This window comes from Dromiciops gliroides, chromosome 2 (assembly GCF_019393635.1).
Source record: "Dromiciops gliroides isolate mDroGli1 chromosome 2, mDroGli1.pri, whole genome shotgun sequence".
Classification (NCBI taxonomy): domain Eukaryota; kingdom Metazoa; phylum Chordata; class Mammalia; order Microbiotheria; family Microbiotheriidae; genus Dromiciops; species Dromiciops gliroides.
In genome coordinates, this window is record NC_057862.1 from 470,657,036 (window position 1) to 470,681,252 (window position 24,217).

A 24,217-nucleotide genomic window follows, 5' to 3' on the forward strand; every position below is an offset into this window, starting at 1 on the left:
AAGTTCTAGTCCGGAAGCCATTCAGTCATTTCATTCCTGTCCAACTCTTTGTGACCCCATGTGAGGTTTTTCTTGGCCAAGATACTCAAAATGGTTTGCCATCTCATTTACCATATCATTTTACAGATGAGGGAACTGAGGCAAACAGTTTAGTGACTTACCCAGGGTCACACAGCTAATAAGTATCTGAGGCCAGATTTGAACTCAGAGAGTCTTCTTGACTACAGGCACAGCAGTCTATCCACTGTGCCACCTAGCTGCCCAATGTAATCAGGAAGAACTAGGTTCTAATCCTGCCTCAAACATTTACCAGCTTCATAACTAGTAAGTCACTTACCTTTCTCAGTCCCTATATCTTCATCTGTAAGTGGGAATGATAATGGCAAGTACCTAACAGAGTCACGGTGAGGAGTGAATGAGATAACATGTAAAGCACTTTGCAAACTTTAAAGCACTCTATAAATGTTATCTCTTGTTGTTGTTATTGCTGGCAGGGCTCAAGCATGGCAGATACTATGAAGATGGAAAAGTTTCAAGTACAGGCTGAGGAATGGGTTGTACATTTGTGGTCTGACAAGCAACCTTGGTAAGACTGGGGAGGCTTTGTACCAGAAAGTCATTTACCAAGAGATAAAAGACCCGGGCCACTGCAACTTATAAAAAACATTCATCTATTAAGATGCAAAGGGCTTTTGATCTATCACTCACTAATGAAATCATGGGTCTTTTGAAGTTGACCTTTTTTTGAGGGAAACTATGATTTAATTGGTGTAGAAAATTCCTGGTGAGAAAATTCCTACCGAGAACTCAAATGGACAATTCTTACACAAATAACAATCTTGGAGAATTGCCTAGAAGCATTGCAATATTAAATGCCAGTTAGGATGTGGCAGAGGTGAGCTTGAACCCAGGTCTTCTGGACTTCAAGGCTCACTTTCTATCCACTGACCCAACCTGACCCTATAGACAATGGGCATAATGTAAAATTTATTACTTTTATCATATTAACCTGAATCATGTATTTTGCTGGGGCAGCTAGGTGGTGCAGTGGATAGAGCACTGGCCCTGGATTCAGGAGGACCTGAGTTCAAATCCAGCCTCAAACACTTGACACTTACTAGCTGTGTGATCCTGGGCAAGTCACTTAACCCTCATTGCCCCGCAAAAAACAAAAAAACAAAACAAACCAAAAAAAATCATGTATTTTGCTAATCATGTCTTCTTCCTAAGATCCCAGATCTTCAAACTATCAAAACCTTTTTTCCCTGCCTTGAGGGAATTAGAATTGATCCCCAGACTTAGGGATAGAGGGAAAGGAAGGTGAAAAAACAGAGCTGGGATAGTGACTGCCACAAAATGACCTCTGTCTCTCTAGGAAGCATAGAAAATTGGTGGGCTTTCTAATCAAACTTTTCTTGTCTCCATGGGTTGGGTAACATGAGATAATCTCTTTGATGTTCCTTATTAGACATTGGATTTGGGACATACTCCAAAAGGGAGAGGATCCCTGGCCATTTCATGCTATATTGTGGGTAGATGTAACCTGCCTCCACCTTTATCTCACCCCCATGTACATTTTCATCTCTAGTTCTGGGAACAGTAATCAAATCAACACCACATAGCAGCCAAGCACCTTCCCCCTGACTGTAGCCCCATTCACAGAAGTAACTAGGATTCTACAGGTTTGGGGAGGGTGGTCCACCTAAATGAGATGTCTCTTGACTCTGGATTTGGAAGTCCTTGAGTGTACCTGTACCCTTCATGTTAAAAGGGCACCTCTGAAACAAGAGTTTCAGGTGGTGGTGGTGGTGACTACAATGATGATCCTGTCAGTGGTGTCAAATTCAAAGGAAATGGAGTCCAACCAAAACAGAGGTTGTTTTGTCAGGAAAGTCAAAGGAATGATGACTGGAGTCATAGGGAAATGGATTCTCATGCTATTTCCTGGAATGGTGGTGTTTTCTTGCAGAGGAGGAGTAAGAGTGCCTTCCGAACTTCAAGACTCCTTTTGGAGATGTTCAGGAAGCAGTGCAGGCTGTCCCTCTGCTACATGTGTTGTCTCCCCCTGCTAAAATGTAGTCTCCTTGAGGGCAGGCTATGTATTGTTTTTTATATCCCTGGCCTTTAACATAAGGTCTGGTGCAAAGTCAGTGTTCATTCAATGCTTTTTAATTCATTCATTCACACTCATGTACAGGGTCTAGAGACTATCAGTTGTCTGGAAAGTCCTTTCTTCCCCCCAATTTTTTCCCACCAGCATGAAACTCTCACCATTACAGTTATAATCATGGATCAGTTTGAAACAGAGGTCAGAGTATGGTCTGAAAGAGGCTTCAGTTAAAATGAATGTCTTCTCCCAGTGGTTTCTGTGTAAGATGATGATGGTGGTGGTGGTGGTGGTGATGGTAACATAACAATAATTATGATGATAATAACAATAACTACCACTTATAAAGTGCTTTAAGGTTTGCAAAGTGCTTTGCAAATATTATCATATTTTATATTCACAGTAGCCCTGAGAGGTAGGTGCTTTCATTATCTCTATTTTGTTGAATGAGGAACCTGAGGTAGAAAAAGGTTAAGTAATTTGCCCAGGATCTCACAGTTAGAAAGTGACTGAGGTAGGGTTTGAACTCAGGTCTTTCTGAATCCAAGTCCAAGTCTATCCTAATCCTATGATACTTAGAAGAAAAGGAGTTGGCTTTGGATTGTAAAAGAATAGAGGGGGGGGCAGCTAGATGGCACAGTGGATAGAGCACCGACCCTAGAGTCAGGAGTACCTGAATTCAAATCCGGCCTCAGACACTTAACACTTACTAGCTGTGTGACCCTGGGCAAGACACTTAACCCCAATTGCCTCACTAAAACAAACAAACAAAAAAAACAAAAACAAAAACAATAAAAGAATAGAAGGGAGAGCCCTGAACCATCAAGGGCAGGGTTAAGGTGATAATCTGAGAAGGGAAGAAACAGTGAGTCTATTTTACTGTACAAGGCCTGAGTTGGAAGGTCTGATCCTCTCATGTACAAACTCAGGTCCACACTGGAAGCAAACAATAGTAAAGACTTCAAAATCCTAGAATCTTGGAATTGTAAAAGATCTTAAAAGCCATATATAGACCAGTCTGCAGTAGAAGCCATATCAGTTCCTGTGCCACAATCAAAAAGAAAAATTTCTCAATGTTTACAGCTAGAAGACACCTTATAGATCATCTGGTTTTGTTCCCTTACTTTACAGCCAAATAAACTAAATCCCAGATGAAATGACTTGACCTAGGTCACACAACTAATTGATAGCAGAACTAAGCATGTAATCCACCTCTACTGACTCCCAATGGAGTACTTTTTCCTTTACCACTGCATTACCTTTGGAGGAAAAGGACCCAAGAGGATTGGAATGAATGGGATGGGGTGGGGGTGTGAACCTAGAGGTGTTTGTTTGTTCCACATTGAGCTGAGGGTAATAAAACCAAAGAGGAGCAGAGGTTTACTGAAAGAAATTTCTCTCTGAGTCCAGATTCAGACTATGTTTCCAGGATGACTGTGGGGAATACTAAGCATCTAATGAGGGCACCATCCCTGACCATTCCGGACAGTTAGTTGGTCACTCACTGGTCTCTAGTAGAACTTCAGCTGCATTTGAAGCTGCCATCCCTGGCCATTATCCTAATACTTCATGTAATTACCATAAAAGTTAATAATACACTTTCATTTGCATACTGCTTTTTCCTCTGCCAAAGTGCTTTTACATATAATGTCTCATTTTCTCCTCCCAGCAACCCTGTGCATCATAAATGACATGGAAACTATGGGTTCATGGCCTTTTTACACTGCACCATTTCTTATAAACCAATTTCTTACCCTTTGCAAGTTTCAGGTAAGCCTGGCCTCTGGAGAGTGCTGCAGTAAGGAAACCAATTTTATGAAAGAGTACAAAAAAATTCCATGTGCAGTTTGGCACACATCTATGACTCCTTGGTAGGATCATGCCTTCTCATATCCTGGAAGGAAATGGCCAGAGGCCTTGGCCACTGGGAGATGACAAGCATTGTCTCCATATTGGAGGGTTGGAAAATGTCCCCTGTCTGAGTTATTGGCAAGAGCCAGAAGCCCAAATAAATCAAAGTCTGAGATATTCCTACATTTATGGGAATGTCCCTAAGTAACAGAAACATTGTGTATCAATCAGAACTAGATCTCATCTAGTTGGACCCCTTATTTTTACAGATGAGGAACCAAGTTCCAGAGAGAATTAACTTAACCCTAGATCACCTTGATTGCAATAAGACTTGTAATATAAACCCAGATCTTTTGATTCCCAATTTTGCCACCATGCCACATGACCTCAATTCTCAATCTTCCATCTGGGCCATTCCCTTCTATGTCCCCTGGTAATGAGATTTGTGCAAGGGATATCAAGCTTATCTCCCCTTTATCTCACTGGGTCACAGTCAGGGAACTAGAACTTTGATGTTCTTTCCTGCATTTGTCTCTGTGCTCTACTGAGTTAAGGTTAGTTAAGTACAGAGACAAGAGTATAGTCCTGTGAGTGTTGGGCCTAGGTTCTAGTGCCAGCTCTGGCACTTATTTAGTTGTATGGCTTGGGGCAAGTCACTTCATCTCTCTGGTCCTCATTTTGCCCATCTGTAAAGTTAGGTGGTTGGACCAGATGGCTTCATAAGTGTCTGAAGCTGAATTTGAATCCAGATCCTCCTGCTTCCAAGTCCAGGGTCCTACCCGCTAAGTGGACTGGATGATGTCTAAGGTCTCTAGGCCTAACAGTTTATAATTCATAATTGATATGATATTCTATAATCACAGATTCTTACTAGCTGAGTGACTTTGGGCAAGTCACTTAAGCTCCAGTTGCTTCAGTTTCCTCAACTGCAAAATGAGGATAATTAGAGTACTAATTCAAAGGGTTGAAAAGTAAATGTTTATTCCTTTTTCTCCCCTCCCCTCTAATACTTCCTTCCCCTGCATGGCTACTTGGAGTTAGTTACAGATGAGTTCCTCTCTGTACCTCTACCCTGTAAGCTTCCCAGGAAATTTCCCCAAACTTTCAGATCCACAGCTGACATGGGAGAAATTGTGAAGATAATAAGTTTTTGTTTCCATGCCTTTTTAGCTCCTTTGGTTAACCATGACTTCAGAATCCTCCTAGGTGAGAGTATTCTGATAAATAAATTCACATTAAGGTGTTAATGATAGATTTTTTTTTGTTATTCTTCCCAGAAGACAGTTATAAACAGAAGTTCACTTTGTTGTATCAAAGGAAATGTTGAGAATTTCAGTTAAAGGATACAGCCAGGAACAGGATGCATTGCTGATGAAGGAGACGTTTCACCACACCCCCAAGTCACTGGAATTAGTAGGCAAACCCCTCCCCTTGCCAAGTAGTAAAAGTTCAGAACTAAAAAAACTCTTAAAGACCACTTATTCCAGACCCCTCGTTTTACAAATGAGGAAACTGAGGCATGGGATGGGCAAAATAAATCAGCCATGGTCACACAAATTAGTAGAACCATGAGTCAAACCTAATCAGTCCTTTTGATTTCAAATGTCCACCATAAGCCACTACCTTTAAAAGTACTTAGCAGACAGCATCCCTCCTAGGGATAACTCAAACCCAGAGCTTCCTGACTTCCAAACCAGTTCTTTATCAGCTGTACCAGGTCATCTCCCTTTCATATCTGCAAAATATCCCCATTTTACAGATGAGGAAATTGGAGTTCAAAGAATAGTTTGCTAAAGGTCATATGATAAGTTTAAAACTGGCATGTCCAGGAGTCTTTTCATAACATCATTGTGTATCTCAGTCATTCTCATAATACACAATCCCAGGAAATGAAAAAGGGGAGAGCATAGTGTTATATACCCTTCTCCTAACTCCCCCCTTGTGAACACATACTTTATCACCACCACCCTCTGACAGATGAAGAAATCGAGACACAGGGAGGGGAAGGAGAAGGGCATGAAACTCTTCAGGGGCATTTGCAGGATGAACAGTCTTGGCCCATGAGTTTCTCCTGCCTGTTGCCAAGCCTGCTGTTCAAAGTTAACTTGGAGCCTATCCCAGTTTCAAAACCTAACTCTGCTCAGAAGCCAGACCAGTCCTATCTTCCACAGACCCATCTGTACCAGTCATTCTGGTAACCAGAACATGTACTCTTCTCACCAAGAAAGGCCCAAGAGACCTGAAGTAGAAAAAAGAAGCATGATTTGCTGGGAATGTGTCTAAAGGCTTGTTCTTTTGTAGGGTTGCTTGTCAGACTAATGGGTTTCAGGTTATTTACTGACTCTGGGAGAAGCATAATTTTATAGGAACAGGGTTTTCTTTGGGTGCTGGCTTCTGTGTGCACAGGGCCATCCATGTATGCCAGTATGTGTGTTTTCATAAATGCATGTGTGTGTGAAGGGAAGTCAATCTCTCTCTCTCTCTCTCTCTCTCTCTCTCTCTCTCTCTCTCTCTCTCTCTCTCTCTCTCTCTCTCTCTCCTTTTATCCCGCTCTCTCTCTCTCTCTCCCTTCTGCTTTCCCCCTCCCCCTCGCCTACCTCTGTGCGTCTCCCCAGTCCTTATTTGGCTGGACGGGAGGGCTGGCGGGAGCCAGGCCGCCAGGGAGCTAGGGGGGCAGGGCCGAGCAGGGAGGGTGGGTGGTGCTGAAGGGACAGCTCCGACGCGGCCGCAGCGGCAGCCACAGACAGATCGCCGAGCCCAGCAGCAGAGGAGCCACTGGTCCCCTCAGCGCTGGAGAAGCCTAGCGCAGCCATGCCCCAGGCCGCCTACGGGGCAGCGGCAGCAGCAGCAGCAGCGGCAGCGGCAGCGGTGGTGGCGGCGGCGGCAGCGGCGGTGGCTGGAGCCGGGGGAGCCCGGCGAGGCCAGGGCTCCAGGTCCGCTGCTCGGGCGGGACGATGAAGCGGCAGAACGTGCGCACGCTGGCGCTGATAGTCTGCACCTTCACCTACCTGCTGGTGGGCGCCGCTGTGTTCGACGCGCTCGAATCGGAGCCAGAAACCACCGACCGGCAGCGGCTGGAGCTAAAGCAGCGGGAGCTCCGGGCGCGCTACAACCTCAGCCAGGGCGGGTACGAGGAGCTGGAACGCGTGGTCCTGCTGCTCAAGCCTCACAAGGCCGGCGTGCAGTGGCGCTTTGCGGGCTCCTTCTACTTCGCCATCACCGTCATCACCACCATCGGTAACCCAGCCGGGAGGGGACGGGGCGGAATGGGACGGGGCCCCAGGGGAGCGGTCGGCCAGGGACACAGAAGGGAGGGAGGAGGGACCCGAGAGCTAGCCTCTGGGGAGTGGAGGGAGGAAAGGAGAGAGGGCCCTGAGGACGTGAAGGGTGAGCTAGGCTGAGGACCTTGGGGTCATAGGTGCTAAGGGACAGAGAAATAAGGAACGGGGAGAGGTGGCGCCGAAGGCAAGAGGATCTATAGGCACTGAGTGCCGAGGTGAGAGAAGCAGAAAAGCCGGGCCACTGTGGTAGTTCAATTCTTTCTGGACGCAGGAAGCCTCCAGTCCCAGGCAGGGGAGCTGAGAGTCCCTCCTTTAACAGCTGCCTCTGCATAGCCCAAGACCCTTCCCCTTTAGCGCACTCGTAGTTTACCAGTCTGCCCTCAGGGAGCCCTGCCTGCTGGGGGAGCAAAAAGCAAAACAGCTACGACTCCCTCTTGTCTGGGGGGAGCTGGGCAAGACTCTATCCTCCTGCTCTTGGGTTCTGAGCTCTGCTGGAGGACTTCACGAGCCTCACTTTTCGACCTCCCTGAACTTGGCTCAGGCCCAGCAAGGGAGTTCATGAGGCCCGAAATTGGGGTTGCAGAAAGAGAACTGTCTCTGTGTTTGAGAAAGACACTATCCCAGTGTATGTACCACCGTTAGGGGGTGTGAGTGAAAGTGAGCGTGTCAGAGTGTGACTGTGTGGTTATTTCTCTATATGTCACTGTGTGTGTGTGTGTGTGTGTGTGTGTGTGTGTGTGTGTGTGTGTGTGTATTGGGCGCTGGGGGTGGAAGTGGGTTTCATTTATTTATTGCTACGGAAGGTGTGTGAATGTCGGAGCTGTAACTAAAAAAGAAGTGACAGGTTTTCCTGTAAGGCTTTTAAAATCGTAGACATGGCACCCAGCGCATCTGGAAGAATAAGGGACTGCGTGGGACTCTATGTGCTAAAGGGTGTGTGGCTGTGCATGTATCAGTGTGTGAAGGGGAAAAGGGTGTGTAAAAAAAATGTTTTTTAATCTCTCTTGGGACTGACAGCCTGGAGCTGGAATTCCCAAGCCAGCTCTACTCTCCTTTCCTTCCTACTGTCCCAGAAGAGAATCACCTTGTAGGAATAATTAGAATTCTCCCCTTCTCAGCTAGTTCGAACTGACAGACCCACACCCACAGTCGTTCCCTCCGGGGAGGCTGGTTCCAGGAAAATGTTCTTCAACAGGGCCAAGCCTGCAGGATAGTGCAGGGGACTGTGGAGGAAGAGAAGGGAGTTTTCTCTGTGGCAGGGAGGCTCTCTGAGGAACACACACCTTCCCACTGCTTGCCTTGCCTTTTGCTGGCCTTTCAGCTCCCTTCTTCACATCTTAGAGGAAGAGTTTATGCTAGGGTGTAACATCCAGGGGGATCCAGGCTAGAGAAAATAAACCCTGTCCCTCTTCTTTCTCATAAATCCTCCAGTTCCTGCCCAGAAGCTACGAAGCTCTGTGGAAGCTGATTCTCCTTCCATTGCCTCCTTTCTCATCTTTTCTTATAGATCTTTTCCCCTGACAGATGTTGATCTCCCACCAACTCCCATGTCCCATTTCCCATTAGGTTTGGCCGGGGGATAGGGTCTGAGGTATTTTCTTTGGAATTAAAGGGAAAGGGTAGTGTAATGTGCTGGGTAATTACCAGGGCCCGGTGACTGATCACTAGTCTCTTTTCTGTTCTCAGCTGAGCCTACCGAGAAACCATGGGCAAGTCCTGGTGCCCCAGTATTTACCCCTTGCATAATGGAGACCAGTAGTCCTGATTTTTGGGGGGAGATTCCTAATTTTGTTTCTTTCTGAAGACTAGGGGTATGTCATCAGGAGCCAATATAATCATATGGTAAATGAATCTTATTCCACAATTCTAGCTGAATACTGTGAGATAGGTTAGGATAACTGAACCAGGGGTTATTTGGGGAGAAGGCCACCTCCATCAGAACTGATGTGACCAGGTTGGTCTCAGCTCCCATCTTTTTATTCTTTTCCTCCTTCCCCCACCTACATATGGAGACCAACTGGCCAGATGGTCATAGGGATCCAGTTAAAGGTCTTTGAATCACTTCCAGATCTAATCAGTTACCACATTCTATCCATTCTTCCTTTGAAATGTCTCTCATATTCCTTTCAACCCCCTATTTTTTATTACCACTATTCCCACCCTAGTCTAGCCTTAAATTCCCTTACATCTATCCTGCAGCAGTAGTTTCTTAGCAGATCTCCCTGGCTCCAGTATCCCTCCCTCTGCCTTCCAATCCATCCTGCATATGGCTGCCAGATTAATCTTCCTAAAGCACCACTCCCCTGTTCAGAATCCTTCAGCAGCTTCCCACTGTCTATTGATGATAAAGTTTTAACTCCTTATCCTGGCACTCAAGATCTTCTGCTATCTGACCCAGGCCAATCCTGTGGAGTTATTTTCTCCTACTTTGCTTCAGAAAATCTCCATTCTAGTCTACTTAATGCTTGCCCAACTGGCCATGCAAATTCCCAGTCTACTGCTCTCAGCTCATATTGATTCCTATGCCAACTCTTCGTTCCTCTCCCCATATCTCTTATTCTACTTTGAAGGCCCAGATCAAATTTTAACTCTTCTTCTAGGAAGCCTTCTTACCCTCCTCTCCAACTCACTGGGGTCACCTCTTCTTCCAGACTGCTACAGCCTGTACCAGATAAACCATTGTTTCAGTTCCATTCAACAAATATTTATTAAGTAATTACTATGTACAAGACGCTGTGCTGGGGGTAGAAAGTCAAACACACACACACACACACACACACACACTTGCCTCAAGTAGCTTACATTTTACTAGGGAGATACAATGTTCACGCAAGTAAGTCAATACCAAGTATATACTGGATGTACCAAAAGTGTTGGTACAGCTTTAAGCCTTAATAGCTTAAATAATCACTAAGACTTTGGGGAAGCCCTGTATAAAACAATTTCAAGAGGAAGGAGAGGCAGCCTGTTGTTATAGATATAGCTTGCCTCTGACTCAAGAAGATCTTGGTTCAAGCCCTGCCTTTGGCACAAGCTGGTTATGTGATCTTAGGCAAGTCACTTAACCTCTCAGTATCCTAGAAAACTCTCTATTACTATAAAGTACAGAGAAAATACTGGGTTTTGATACAGAAGGTGTTCCCTGTGACTTCCTTAAGCCAATGAAATCACAAGATCTGTCCCAATTCACTTGAAGAGAAAGTACTAAATGGAAGGATTCAAGAAAGGGTGAGTGTAGGAGGTTGGAACCAGGGCTAGACATTTAAGGAAGCGAGGGATTTGAGGAGGAGAGGTAAAGAGGGTGTACATTGCAGACATAGGAGACTACTTGGCAAAGGCATGGAAGTGAGACATAGAATGTGATAAACAACTAACACCTAGAAGGTTAGTGTGCCTGGAATGGAGCGTACATGGAGGGGAATCACATGTAACAAGAATGGAAAGACAGGTGGAAGACATATTAGGGGAGGGCTTTAAATTCCAGGCTGAGGACCTTGTATTTTATCCTAGAGACAGTAGAGGGTCACTGAAGATTGGTGGGGGTAACATGTTCAGGTCTGTATTTTAGGAGTAATCATTTAGCTGGTTGTGGAGAGGATTGGAAAGGAAAGGGAATGAAGGTAGGAAAAGCAATTAGAAGGTTATTAAAATAGTCTAACTGTGGTAGAGACTCTGAATGGAGAGAATGGGATGGATAGGGGATATTTTGTAGAAAGAAAAATTGACAAAAGCTGGTCACTTAAGAGAAATTGTCAAGGATGACTCTGAGGTAGGGAATCTGGTCAAGTAAAAGATGGCAGAGCTGGTATTGACATTTGACCCTTAGATTATGCTACTCGGCATTGTTATTTATATGTTGTATTCATTCAACCATATTAGAAGTTCCTTGAAAACAGATTCATGTCTCTTAGCACACTCAAATCCTAGTCATCTATGTGGTATAGTGGGAAGAATGCTAGATTTAGAGACAGAAGACCTGAGCTTTGAATTGTGTCCTGCAGTTTATTCCCTATGTTACCATGCACGAGTAGCTTTAATTCTTCGAACCACTGGTTTTTTCATTTTTAAAATAAAAGAGTTAATATTTTGTCCCAGGAATGAGAAAATGTACCCCCTTCCTATCACTGGAGAAGTGGCTGACCATGGGTGTGGTATATGGCAGATGCTAACGGCCAAGGTTAATATGTCAGTTTTGTTGAGAAATCTTTGTTCTAAGGGAAAGTTCACTGGGTATGAGTATATTTTGGGGGAAAAATAATACAAAAAAAGATATCAGGGAAACTTTAAAAAATAAAATTAAATGAGAGGGTTGGATTAGATGACTGCAAAAGTCCCGTCTAGCTCTAAACCTATAATCCTATGCCTTTTCATATAGTACTTTCCAATTGAATCCAGCAAGCATTTATTAATAGCCTACTAAGTACAAGGCACTGTGTTAAGCAATAGCAATAGAAAGATGAAAATAAAAAAAGTCCTTGCCCTCAAGAAGCTCACATGATGGATGGGGAGGGCGGGCAGAGATATACTCAGAAAAACACAAAACATATATTAAAAAATAAAAAGTAATCTCAAGACAAAAAAAGAGGTTAACATTATAATAACGAGGAGGAAGGGCGGAGACAACAATGGGCATTCACACATACCCTGAAACCAGACCCCCTTATTACTTTCCAAAAAGAACCTTGTACTCCAGGAAGTAAAAGACTAAAAGCAGCCAGAGGGAGACAGACAATATGTGGTTCTGGTGATTATTAATTTATGATGCCTTGGGTAAGAGAAGAAATAGCATTAGGGCAGTGTGCCAACTCCATGGCTATCCCATGTTCCCCCTCCCAGTCTTCAGTTCTCAGCTTTAGCCCCTTCCTTATTCCTCCCCTTTCCCTTTCTGGTTGCCAAGGCCCACTGCACCTGCCATCTTGGGTCTGATTAGGAGCTTCCGTGTTGTATCAGACTCTCACAGAGTACCTGCAAGTGCCTCTAACCACTTTGGGGGAGGGTTGGAGGTGGGACGAAGGCATTTCTAACCAGGAGCTCAATTTTGGACTGATAGAAAACTTAGAGGCAGCAGCTGCTTCTGCTTCATGGTCCCTTTGACAGCCTGGGTGGGCCATTTTCTAAAACAGCAGGAGTCAGATCTATGTAAAACGATCCTTCCCTTTTCCCTTCTGAGTGTCCCTTGGATGGCCCCAGCAGCCTTCTCCATATGCTACCACACCCAGATAGAGCCTGGGCCCATGCATTGTGAGATGAAACTGTTTATGGACTGCCTTGTGACCTGTGGAGATGACTGGATCTGGGTTAGCTATTCTTTGAGTTGTTCACGGCATCTTAATATAGAAAGAAACCTCTGAGGAAAAACTTTTCCTTTGACGTTACCTATGTTTATTACTGGGAATGGGCATTATTTACCTCAGGGAACCTTAACTGTATTACTTTTGAATTAGTAAACTCCCTGACAGTAGCCTCTATATACCAACAACTAGAATGTGGAAACCATTAGCTCAAAACTCTTGATTTTCTGTAAAAAAAAGAAAAAGAAAAAGAAAAGAAAAAAGAAATATCCTATGCCCCAACCGCCTAATTTTGTAGATGAAGAAACTGAGGCCCAGAGAGGGGAAGTTGATAGGCTAAAGACAAAACCCACTACAATTTTGTCTCTGTATCCTCTGACATATAATAGGCCCTTAACAAATGCTGGTAAATTGATTGACCAAAGTTTTAGAGCTCAGCCTGGCTAGAACTGGGGCTAAAACTGGGATCCCAATGTCTTTCCACTACACTACTAATCTAGTCGTAGATTTTAAAGTATGCTAAATACCAAAAGGAGGTGATATAGTGTATCGGATGCCTGACCTGGAGTCAGGAAGACCTGAGTTCAAATCCCACTTCAGACAGCTTATTAGCTGTGTAATTCTGGGCAAGTCATTTAACTTTTCTCGGCCTCACTGTCCTCATTTGTAAAATGGAGATAACAATAATAGCATATACCTCATGGGTTTGTCGTGAGAATTGAATGAGAACATATATGTAAAGAGCTTGGCAAATCTTAGAGTGTTATGAAAATGTTAGCTATCACTATTATTTTATCCTAAAGGCATTGGGGAGCCACTGACACTTGCGGGGTGGGGGAGACCAAGGAGAATAATATGGGTCAGATGTGTGCATTAGGAAAGATCAGAGACTCCTTGGGATTGGCATGTTATGGGGTGGGGGATTTCTTCTTTGTATGTGGTTATTTTTGGGTTTTTCGGGGTTTTTTGGTGAAGCAATTGGGGTTAAGTGACTTGCCCAGGGCCACACAGCCAGTAAGTGTTAAGTGTCTGAGGTCGGATTTGAACTCAGGTCCTCCTGACTCCAGGGCCGGTGCTCTATCCACTGCTCCACTTAGCTGCCCCTTGTATGTGCTTTTTCTGAGGGAAGGAGGGCATTTGGCTAATCTGTTACTCGGAGTTACAGCAGTTTTAGATGAAGGAGGAATCTCAGAGATCCTCCAGTCTGAGTCTGTCACCCAACAGATAACAGCTTCCGTTTCTCTAGCACATGAAGGTCTACAAAGTTCCTGCCTTACAACCACCCTGCCAGGATCAGCAGCTGAGACAATGTAGCCAGGCAGTGAGTCAGGAGACCTGGGTCCCAGTGCAAGCTCTGTGCCCTTGGGTAAGTCATAGGATTTCTCTGGGCCTCAGCTTTTGCTTCTATACAATAAAGGTATAGGATTAGATGATCTGTGAACCTTCCTTCCAGCTCTAGATTGATGGTTCTGGAGTGCAGTTTCTATCCTTACATTTCCTCCCCTTCAGGACCATAGAACAATGTTGAGCTGGGAGGGCCCTGGGGGATAATGGATCATGGATGAGATCATAGGGTTTAAAGCTGGCAAGAACCTTAGGGATCAACATCATAAGATAGCTGGCATGCTTTTAGGTTTTACAAAGTGCTCCATGATTTCATTTGAGTCCCACCATCCCCATTCCTGTGAGGTGGCTCCTACAAGGAGCCTTATGATTATCCCCATTTCACAGACTGGGAAGTTTTATGGGCTGCTGTGTGATTGATGGACAGCAAGATCTGTGTTAGCCACTCCTCAGGTTGGAAAAGGAAATTGGAAAATCAGAGAAGTCTGGATGAAGTGATTAAATAGCAAATTTGGGATTTGAATCCAGGACCCCTGACTATTGACCCAATATCACATTGTCCCTTGTTCAGACCTTTTTCTGGATGAGTACATAGAATCACCACTTGTCACTTTCAGAAGAAAAACAAGACAATCTGTCCACATGTGGAGTGGTATGAGAATCAAAGGATCAATTGACCAATGAATAAGCATCTGTTAGGCACTTACTATGTACCAGGCGTGGTGTTTGGTGCTGGAGAGACAAAGACAAAAATGAAGCCAGCACTTCCCTCAAGGAACTTGCATTCTCTCACATACAACATGTACATATAGAGGTGTATAAATAATACAAAATAGACACAAGGCCATTTCGTGGGAAGGGCACAAGCAGTAGTAATGTGTAATGAGGCTGGGAAAATGAGTTAGAGCCAGGCTTGAGGAATTTTCCAAATAGAGATTGTATTTGATCCCACAGGGAACAAGAAGCCACTGGAGTTTATTGATTGGGAAAATGACGTGATTGGATGTATGCTTTAGGAAATTCACTCAAATAGCTGAGGAGGATGGACTGAAAAGAAGAGAACCTTGGCAGGGAAGCCAATTAAAAGGCAAATAGATTGGGGCAGCTAGGTGGTGCAGTGGATAGAGCACTGGCCCTGGAGTCAGGAGTACTTGAGTTCAAGTCCGGCCTCAGACACTTAACACTTACTAGCTATGTGACCCTGGGCAAGTCACTTAACCCCAATTGCCTCACTAAAAAAAAAAAAAAGGCTAATAGATTGTGAGATGGATCATTTAGTGCAATCCCTATGGACAACAAGGTGGCACAGTAGATAGAGCACTGGGCCTGGATTCAGAAAGACCTGAGTTCAAGTCTGGCCTCAGACACTTACTTACTAGCAGTGTGACCTTGGACAAGTCACTTAAACCCTCTTTCCTTCAGTTTCCTCATCTGTAAAAAATGAGCTAGAGAAGAAAATAGCAAACCACTCTAGTATCTCTGCCAAGAAAACCCCAAATGGGGTCATGGAGAGTCAGACATAAGTGAAATAACTTAACAAGTGCCATCCCTTCATTTTACAGATGAAGGAACTACAGAGGTGAAGGAAGGATTGATCATGTTCACCCAGAGAGTCAGTGGCAGAGATGGGATTTGAGTCTAGGTTCTTGGACTCCAAATATATGCAGACCAATCTGCTACTCACAAAGGAACTACATGGTCAGAGTAGATGCAGCCCCCAGCCCAAAAGGGAGACAGGCAAAACACCAGACAGAGACATTAAAATGCTCACAAGGGAAACATAAACAAGTGCAGATGAATATAGAGTAAATTGCCACTAAAAATGGTGCTCAGCTGGCAGCTCAAATGGAAGATCTGGGTGTTGATTTATTTTAAAGCAAAAAAAAAATTCCCCCAAACTCCAAAGCTCTGTCTCTGACCCACCCCCAGGTCAATCCCTAACAGGGACCAGACCAGGAACTTCTGGGGTGCTATGATTGCTACAGTGAGCAAGATGATGTACACCCCCATCCCCAGGCTCAGTTGTGGCTCTTGCCTGCTGGGCTCCTGGCTTCAATGACACTATGGAACGAGAGCCCTGGAATAGAACAGTCACAGAATATGAGGGATAGAACAGACTCTCTAGTCCATGTCCAAATTCTTACAGAATGTTAGAGGTAGAGCTGAGGCATGAACCCAGATCTCCTGGCCCCAAGTTCCACTCTACTACACTGCCATTAGAGAAGGAAGAGACCAGAAGCAGCCATTTTCCTGAGCTAATTTCCACCCCTACCCCCCAACTCCCACCACCCTTTCTGGCCTTTCTTGATGCCATTGTCTCCCATTCTGTCTGTGACCTCCCAACTAGGAGGGCCAAGCTCTGCATTGGAATTGGTCTTGTTGATACCTGATACCACCCTCTCACTGAGATTGTTCCAGGTTTTCTAGCCAATATCACCATCTCCCCATGGAGGGACCCACCTGACTGCATCCTTCACTGTTTCCAGATGCAGCATCTGCCTCTGGTGCCCAGAAGAGGCAGCTTTAGCTCTGCCAGGCCCCCCTTCCCATCTTTCTTCCCCCTTCCCCATCTGGTGTTGCTCCCGTTTTACTAAAGACTTTCTGGCTGAACTAAGGTCTTTCTTTTCCCTTTCCCATTTAGGGGCATACTGCAGCTGACCCCTTGCTTTCTTCCAGTACAGGGGGAGGAGACACATAAAGAGAGAATTTAGGCCCTCAGCCCCCCGTCTGAAGGCACCCTTAGTGAGAATTGTGTGAGTTTCTAAGAAACCAGAGCAAGAGAAGTGGTCTGGCTCTGAGCTACTGGGAAACAGAGTAAGCCAAAGAAGGAGTTCCCCCTAATTGTCACCAGTGGTGCTGGGTCCACAGACATCTGGTTTGCGTTTCATGGCCATCCCCACCACAGCTGCTCTTGTTCCCAGGGCTCCGTTCTGCACCTACCCCTGGCCAGCTATCATATGATCATAAGACTTAGCGCTAGAAAGAACCTTAGAGATCATAAAAATCCAGTCCCCTCTTTTTACAACTGAGGAAACAGGAAACTGGAGGAGGAAATATAGATCAACCAGAGAAATTAAGTGACTTTCCCACAGTCACAGAGGTAGCCAAATCAAGATTCAAACCAATGCCTGCTGATTCCAGAGTCAGTGTTATTTTTCACCACATTCTGCTGCCTCCACCCCACTCTGGCACCCCTCACACCCTCCTAGAGCTGAAGCAGACAGGGTGGCTGAGAGTCTATCTGTGATGCCAGCTCTGCTTTCATGAGGCTGCAGCAGTTGTTCTGAGGCTGGGGAGGCACAGTGCGAGTTCTAAAATGCCAGGAGCGGGAGAGTGAGGAAACGCCAGGTTCCCAGTTGATACTCAAGCCAGAGCATCCTGGCTAGGGATTTGCTGCTCCAACTAGAATGAGCCCAGAGCTGGAGCTGGAGTGGAAGGGTGGGGCTGGGAGAGGAGGGGAGTCATCCATATTTCAGGGGCTTCATCTGGTCACTCAAGGGAATCTGGAAGGCTTGGCCACACCACAGGAGGAGAGGGAGGATGGAAGAAGGAACAAGGAGAAGGAGGGTATGGAATAAGTGCATGCATATGCTGGGGAGGGGGGTTGGGTCACAGAAATGTCATCCTTGTATCAGATACTCTCATGACATGAAGTGTCCATGGTATACTCTGGGAAATTTTTTCATTCTCTTGACTCGTAGCCCCCACCCAGGAAATCTGGGACAATGTATAAAGTACCCCCAGAATAATGAAACTAACTCCCTACTTGTAAACTAAAATCAATCAATCGTTTGTTAAGTGCCTACTATGTATCAAGAACCATACTAGGGGGGCAGCTAGGTGGCGCAGTGGATAGAGCACCGGCCCTGGATTCAGGAGGACCTGAGTTCAAATCCAGCCTCAGACACTTAACACTTACTAGCTGTGTGACCCTGGGCAAGTCACTTAACCCCAATTGCCCCCCCCCCAAAAAAAAGAACCATACTAGGCTCTGGTCATACAATGACAAAAAAAATGAAACAGTACTTGCCCTCAAGGAGTTTATATTCTATCAACATTCACAATATTAAAGTCAACATTTTTATTAAAAGGAAGGAGATAAAATCAGCATTCATAGGATGACAGATATAGAGCTGGAAGAGACCTCATCCCAAACGAAGATATGACTAAATTTTCTGAGCCACAGAGCCTAGTATGTGGACTCCCCAACCTGCTTAGTGCTACTGCTCTTGGCAGTCTCTGTCTCTGTGTCTCTGTCTGTCTGTCTGTCTGTCTCCTCCCTCCTTTCTCTCCTTATTCTCCTCGCCCCGTTCATCTTCTGGCTGTTGTTCATAATTCTATAACATGGTGATCCAATTCTCCACTTTCTCGGGCACAATCAGTAAGCATTTATTAAACACAGATTGTGTGTCAAGCACCATGCTAAGAGCAAACACGTTTTATTTTCCTCAGTTACCCAACTAGAAAGAGGGAAGAGAAAATATCCCAGTACTGACTATAGAGTCGAAGAATATTAGAGATGAAAAGAAGCTAAAGGAACATCAGATCCCTTTACTTTGTACAGAAAACTGAAATAACTTGACAAGGACAAGGTCACAGAGTGAGTCAGCAGCAGAGTCAGAAGCCCCATCCGGGGCTTCTGACTCCCTGGCCATTCTTCTTGCCCCTGAATCACTGGGTTTTGATTAATGTCACCTCCCTGTTAAATAGGTATAAGATATGGGGAGAAGAAATGCTTTCTGCCTCTTCTCCTCTAGAATCATGGGTTTGGGATTTCATTAACTTCTTGACTAAGGAGAGAGAAGCTTCATGAGATCTCTTTAAGGTTTACTTAGCATTATCTTTATAACTACCCTGTGAAGTGAAGGTAGCACAAATATTATGGTCCCCATTTCACAAAAAAGATGGCAGAACCAGGATTAGAACCCAGATCCCTGGCTGGATTTGGAGTCAAAGGACCTGGATTCAGATCTCAGCTCTGCTACTTACTGCCTGTGTGAGTACCTTAACTTTTCTGTACCTCATGTAGCTCGGTTCCTAATCTATAAAATGAGGGGGTGTTGGCCTAGGTGGGCTGTGAGATCTCTTGCTGCTCTAAGTCTATGATCTAGTGATATATATTCACTAAGAAATCAGTGCTCTCTCTACTATATCCCTCTGAAGGAAACATGCCCTTTTTCTTCTTTAAACTGTTTCTCAATGGGAGTTCCTGGGGGTCCCCAAGACCCTTTCAAGTTGTCTAAGAGGTAAAAAATTATTTTCCTAATAATACTAAGACATTTTAATTTCTAATATGGTAAACATAAATAGTTATAACCTACATAAACAAAAACTCTTTGGGGTCCTGATACTATGACGTTTGAGAACCATTAGATACTCAGACCTGGAGTCCAACCTAGCCCTGAGAGAAAGCCCCAGCCTGTCTCTCCTAATCTGTGGAAGCTCCACGGAGTTCCCCTATCCAAGGATCCTCAGGGACACCAGGATGGTTCTGATTTTGGTTCCAGGGTCCAGTTTATTCCTTGGACCTGAACGTGACTTGGGTCTAGTCTAAACACTCCAAGCACACTGCTGCCTGAAATCAACCCATACTTTTCATTTGGAGTGAAGCCAGACACAGTCTAGCCTCAGATGGGTTTTTTAAAAAGACCCAATGCTTGGAGAGACAGCATAGGGTAAGTAAAGGTGGTTAAAGCGCTTGATTTGAGGCAGCTAGGTGGTACAGTGGATAGAGCACTGACCCTGGAGTCAAGAGGACCTGAGTTCATATCCAACCTCAGACACTTGACATTTACTAGCTGTATGACCCTGGGCAAGTCACTTAACTCCCATTGACCCCATGAAAAAAAATTTTTTTAATTAAGTGCTAGATTTGGAAAAAGGAAGACTTGGCTTCAAATACTGCCACTACTTACTAGTTGTGTGACTCATCACCCATCTCTTTGAGGCACTTCATCATTAAACTGAGAGAGTTGGACACAATGTGGTGGCCTCTGAGGTCCCTACCAACTCTAAATCTATAATGCCAATAGAAATAACAGAAAGCATTTGTATACCAATTTGAGGTTTGCAAAATGCTTTCTCGTGTTATTGCATTTAATCCTCATAATAATCCTATGGCGGTAGATGTGATTACAGGGCATCTCAAAAGTCTTAATACAATTTTCAACTTTATTAGTTTAAAAGTGCACCAGCTATCGAAAAACCCTGTTATTTGTCCCCATATTACAGATGAGGAAACCGAGATAGATAGAGGTTTAATGACATGTTCAGAGTCACAATGGTAAGGGAATATTTGAGGCAGAATTTCAACTTAAGCCTTCCATTCCAGGTCTAGTATTCTATTCACTGTGCTACCTAACTGCCATACTCTTCATATGCTGCTTCTGGCCATCCTAGAGATGTGGAGCAGAATTGAAGCAAGCTTAAGCAAAGACCTATTCGCTCCCCAGCCTAGCCCCAAACCTTTCCTCTCCCCATGCTGACCCACCCCTGCCTCTTGGCATTTCCTCTTTGGGGTGGAAGGTCACCATGTGGAGCCAAAACAAGATCCAGAAAAAATGTATCTTAATAGTAAGTAAGTGTCTGTGCCGTGCATGCCTTGCTCAGGCACAGTACGGGGCTAGACTCTGAGTATTATTTATATGTGTTTTTTCCATGGACACACCTCTACCCCTGCCTGCCCTCAGGCCTATCTGTCCCCCAGTCCCTATTTTGAGTACTCAAGTATCTTGGGAGCACCTCTGCTCTAAACCCTCTGGCTTGGCTGTGGACACAGTGTCCCTGCCCAGGAATGTACTTGTTACCTGATCACAACTCTCATTCAGAAAGAATCAGATTAGACATGTTAAGGAAAAATCATTCTGGCTGTGACCTGCTAGGTGACTGTCCCTCCAGGGCTCCCTTCACACCCCCACACCCTGGATTTGGCTTCTGGGCTCCAGCTGCCCCCCTGGAAGATGGGAGAGGCCTGGAGACAGCTGCCCAACCAAAGAAAATGAGGAAGAGATTCTTCCCTCAGCCGAATGGTTACAGTCTCTAAACTTCCCGTCTTCTGGAGACAGGACATGCTTCAGCTTGAAGGAAAGCACTGATTCTGTCTCTTCTGTGAAGTAGTAGAGTGGGTGGGCAGCTCCCAGACATACACAAACACCAAATTCAAACCCACAGCTATTTATTAAGGGAAGAACAGTGAACACCTACTCCATAGGAAAAAGGTTGAGAATGCCAGAGTTGGAGTTAAGCCAGGGATGGCTGCTGGACACTAATGACCCCTCCATATCCCCAAAATAGGACGCTAAATTATAGAATCATGGACCTGCAAGCTGTGTGACCCTGAGCAAGTCACTGAACCCTCATTGTCCTGCAAGAAAAAAAGAAAGAAAGAAAGAAAAAAGAATCATGGACTTAGAACTGGTAGGATCGGGGCAGCTAGGTGGCGCAGTGGATAGAGCACCGGCCCTGGAGTCAGGAGTACCTGAGTTCAAATCCGGCCTCAGACACTTAACACTTACTAGCTGTGTGACTCTGGGCAAGTCACTTAACCCCAATTGCCTCACTAAAAAAAAAAAAAAAGAACTGGTAGGATCTCAGAGGCCAGCTAATCTAACCCCCTCGTTTTAGAGGTAAGGAAATTGTGGTCCTTGGAAGTTGTTATTTACTCACAGTCAGTCAGGTTGTAGGCATTGCAGATAGGATTTGAATCCACATTCTCTAACTACAGAGCTGGTGTTCCAAAATGTTTCCCTAGTAACACAACAGAGTGATTCAGGTACTTCTGAATCTATTGGTTTCAGGTATCAAAACTTTTAGCCTTGAATTCAATAAGCATTTATTAAGCAATTACTATGTTCCAAGTAGGGTAGCTAGGTGGTGCAGTCGATAAAGCACTGGGCTTAGAATCAGGAAGACTCATCTTTCTGAGTCCAAATCTAGCCTCAGACACTTACAATCTGTGACCCTGGCCAAGTCACTTAACCCTGTTTGCCTCAGTTTCCTCATCTGTAAAATTAGCTGGAGAAGGAGATGGCAAACCATTCCAGTATCTTTGCCAAGAAAGCTCCAAGGCGGGGGGGGGGGGGTCATGAAGAGTGGGAAAAACAACTGAACAACTACACATGTGCCAAGTGCTGTGTGCTAAGTGTTGGTGTATACAAAGACAGTCCTTGCCCTTGAGGGACTTACATTCACAGATAAATATAAAACCTATACAAAATACATACATAGAATAATGTGGGAGAGGAAGGACCCCCAATAACTGTGGGGATCAGGGAAGGCTTTGTGCAGGAAGTAGCTCTTTGAAGAAAGAGATTCTGAAAGGTGAAGGTGAGGAGAGGAGTTGTCTCCCATGCTGGGCAAAGTCACAAAGACAGGAAATAGGAGGTTGTTTAGAGAGATAGGCTGGAGCCAGACTGAAGGGTTATACAAGACAAACAGAGAGGTCTGCATTGGATCCTATAGGCAACAGGGAGCCACTGGAGTTTCTTGAGCATGGGGAGTGATGTGGTCAGATCTCTGCATTAGCTCTAGTGACAGGATGATCTGAACAGGGTGCAGCTTTCCCCCACCCACCCCCAGCCCAAGCACAGGACACAGGATTTTCAGTTTCCTTAGCTGTTCACTTCCTCACAACAGTCTCACAGGGTTGCTATCAAGGGAAGGACTTTGCAAAGTACAAAGAGCTATGTAAATATAATCTCCTAAACTCCCGGGGGAAAGAGGTTGCCAGGCCATAGCTGCCCTTCCCACATTGGAAACCTCTGAAGGATTCTCTGGTGCCCTTGCCACAATGCTCCTTGGCACCCTGGAGCTGGGGAGACCCTTCTTGGATGCCCATGGGAAATTGACATGCTACTTAGAGGACTGGCACTTGGGCTCTTGTTATCCTAGAGCCTGGCAGTACTCAAAGTGAGGGGCACATGCCAACCAGCCTTCCAGATGGCTCTTATCTCACCCCTTCAGAGAGAGGAAGCTGGGAGTTGATAGCTAAGTTCCTTCCCTTCCCTTCCCTGCTTATTGGAAAGGGGACCAGGCTGGAGTTAGTGTGGCACAATGAAAAGAGCTGGCTCCAGGGTCTAAGGATCTGAGTTCAAATACTGCCTCTGATGCTTACCAGCTGAGTGATCCTGAAGAAGTCACTTAATCTCCCCGTGGGTGGGAGGGTGCATTGTTGTTGTTGTTGTTTGTCCCTTCTCTAAGAGGACCATAACATCAGGGTGATGCCATGACTTGCAGTGAATTGGATGTAAGTAGTGGCAAAATATATATCGGGATGCCTGGAGTTGGCTCCAAATATTTTAAGGCAATTGGGATTAAGTGACTTGCCCAGGGTCACACTGCTAGTAAGTATCTGAGGTGAGATTTGAACTCAGATCCTCCCAACTTCTGGGCCAGTACTCTATACACTGTACCACCTACACAGCCTCTGGGGTCTCTTCCAGCTCTAGAGCTATGGGCCTATCAAATCTGGAGTTAGGAGACCTAGTTTGGAATCCCAGGTCTCTTAGTGACTAGTAGCCCTGCCTTAATGCCTCTTTTGTTAGTTCTCCATGTATTTCCTGTCTCCCTTTTATGTCTTCTGCTTGGGAAAGGGAGTAAGGAAAGCAGGAGAGAGGCAGGGTGAAGTTCTGTTTGGCCCCTAATGTGAGACATGAGACTTGTTCACTCAGAACATAACAAATGGAAAGAAACTTGGCAAGGCAGCGTCCAATGTGACCCACTCACCCCATGGCTCTGATTCATAGATTTTCCGTTATAAAGGGCAAACAAGAAGGGTCCTGAGCAGATCTTCCAAGGACTCTGTAATAAAGCAAGGGTTGGGCCCTGATCAACATTTCTCCTACCTCCCACCCTCACTTCTACCCTAGAAAGGGCCACAGAGAACCTAGGCTTGGGTGGAATGTGTCTAGACTCTGTTGTGCCTACCTCCAACAGAATTTTAGCCCTACATGTTCCCCTCCGATCTCAGGCTTGGTCTTTGAAGTCTGCTTTGATTACCTGCCTCCTATCTGAGTGCCCCCAAGAGGGCCTAGAGAGGACTACCAAGCATCCCCCCTGTCCTCTTGAGCACCTACTCCTGTCCTCTCATCTTTTATCTATCAAGGTCCATGCCCAAATTTCCATTTTTTTAAATATAGAAAATGAGCACATTTAACATGTTGGGTGTTCTGTGTATACCTTTCTCTCCTAGCAGATTCTCCAAGGCCAGGTCCTATGGTTGGGCAGGGCTGGGCTGGGTGGAGTGGGGCAGGTCTGGGCTACACAAGTCTAAGCTGAGTTGCATGCCTTCTGTTCTTACTGCCCCTCCCTCCAGTCAATCAGTCAGGCAGCAAACATTTTTTTTT

At 45.1% G+C, this 24,217-nt stretch overlaps 1 protein-coding gene across 1 annotated transcript in view; it reads left to right on the plus strand.

The window, feature by feature from the left end:
* The first annotated feature begins 6,798 nt into the window (after positions 1-6,798).
* Positions 6,799-24,217, plus strand: part of KCNK3 (potassium two pore domain channel subfamily K member 3) — a 63,543-nt gene continuing 46,124 nt past the window's right edge. Inside the window, exon 1 of the mRNA XM_043988203.1 lies at positions 6,799-7,195. Within this exon, the coding sequence (XP_043844138.1) occupies positions 6,913-7,195 (283 nt within the window). The 5' untranslated portion in view covers positions 6,799-6,912. The remainder of the gene's footprint in view (positions 7,196-24,217) is intronic.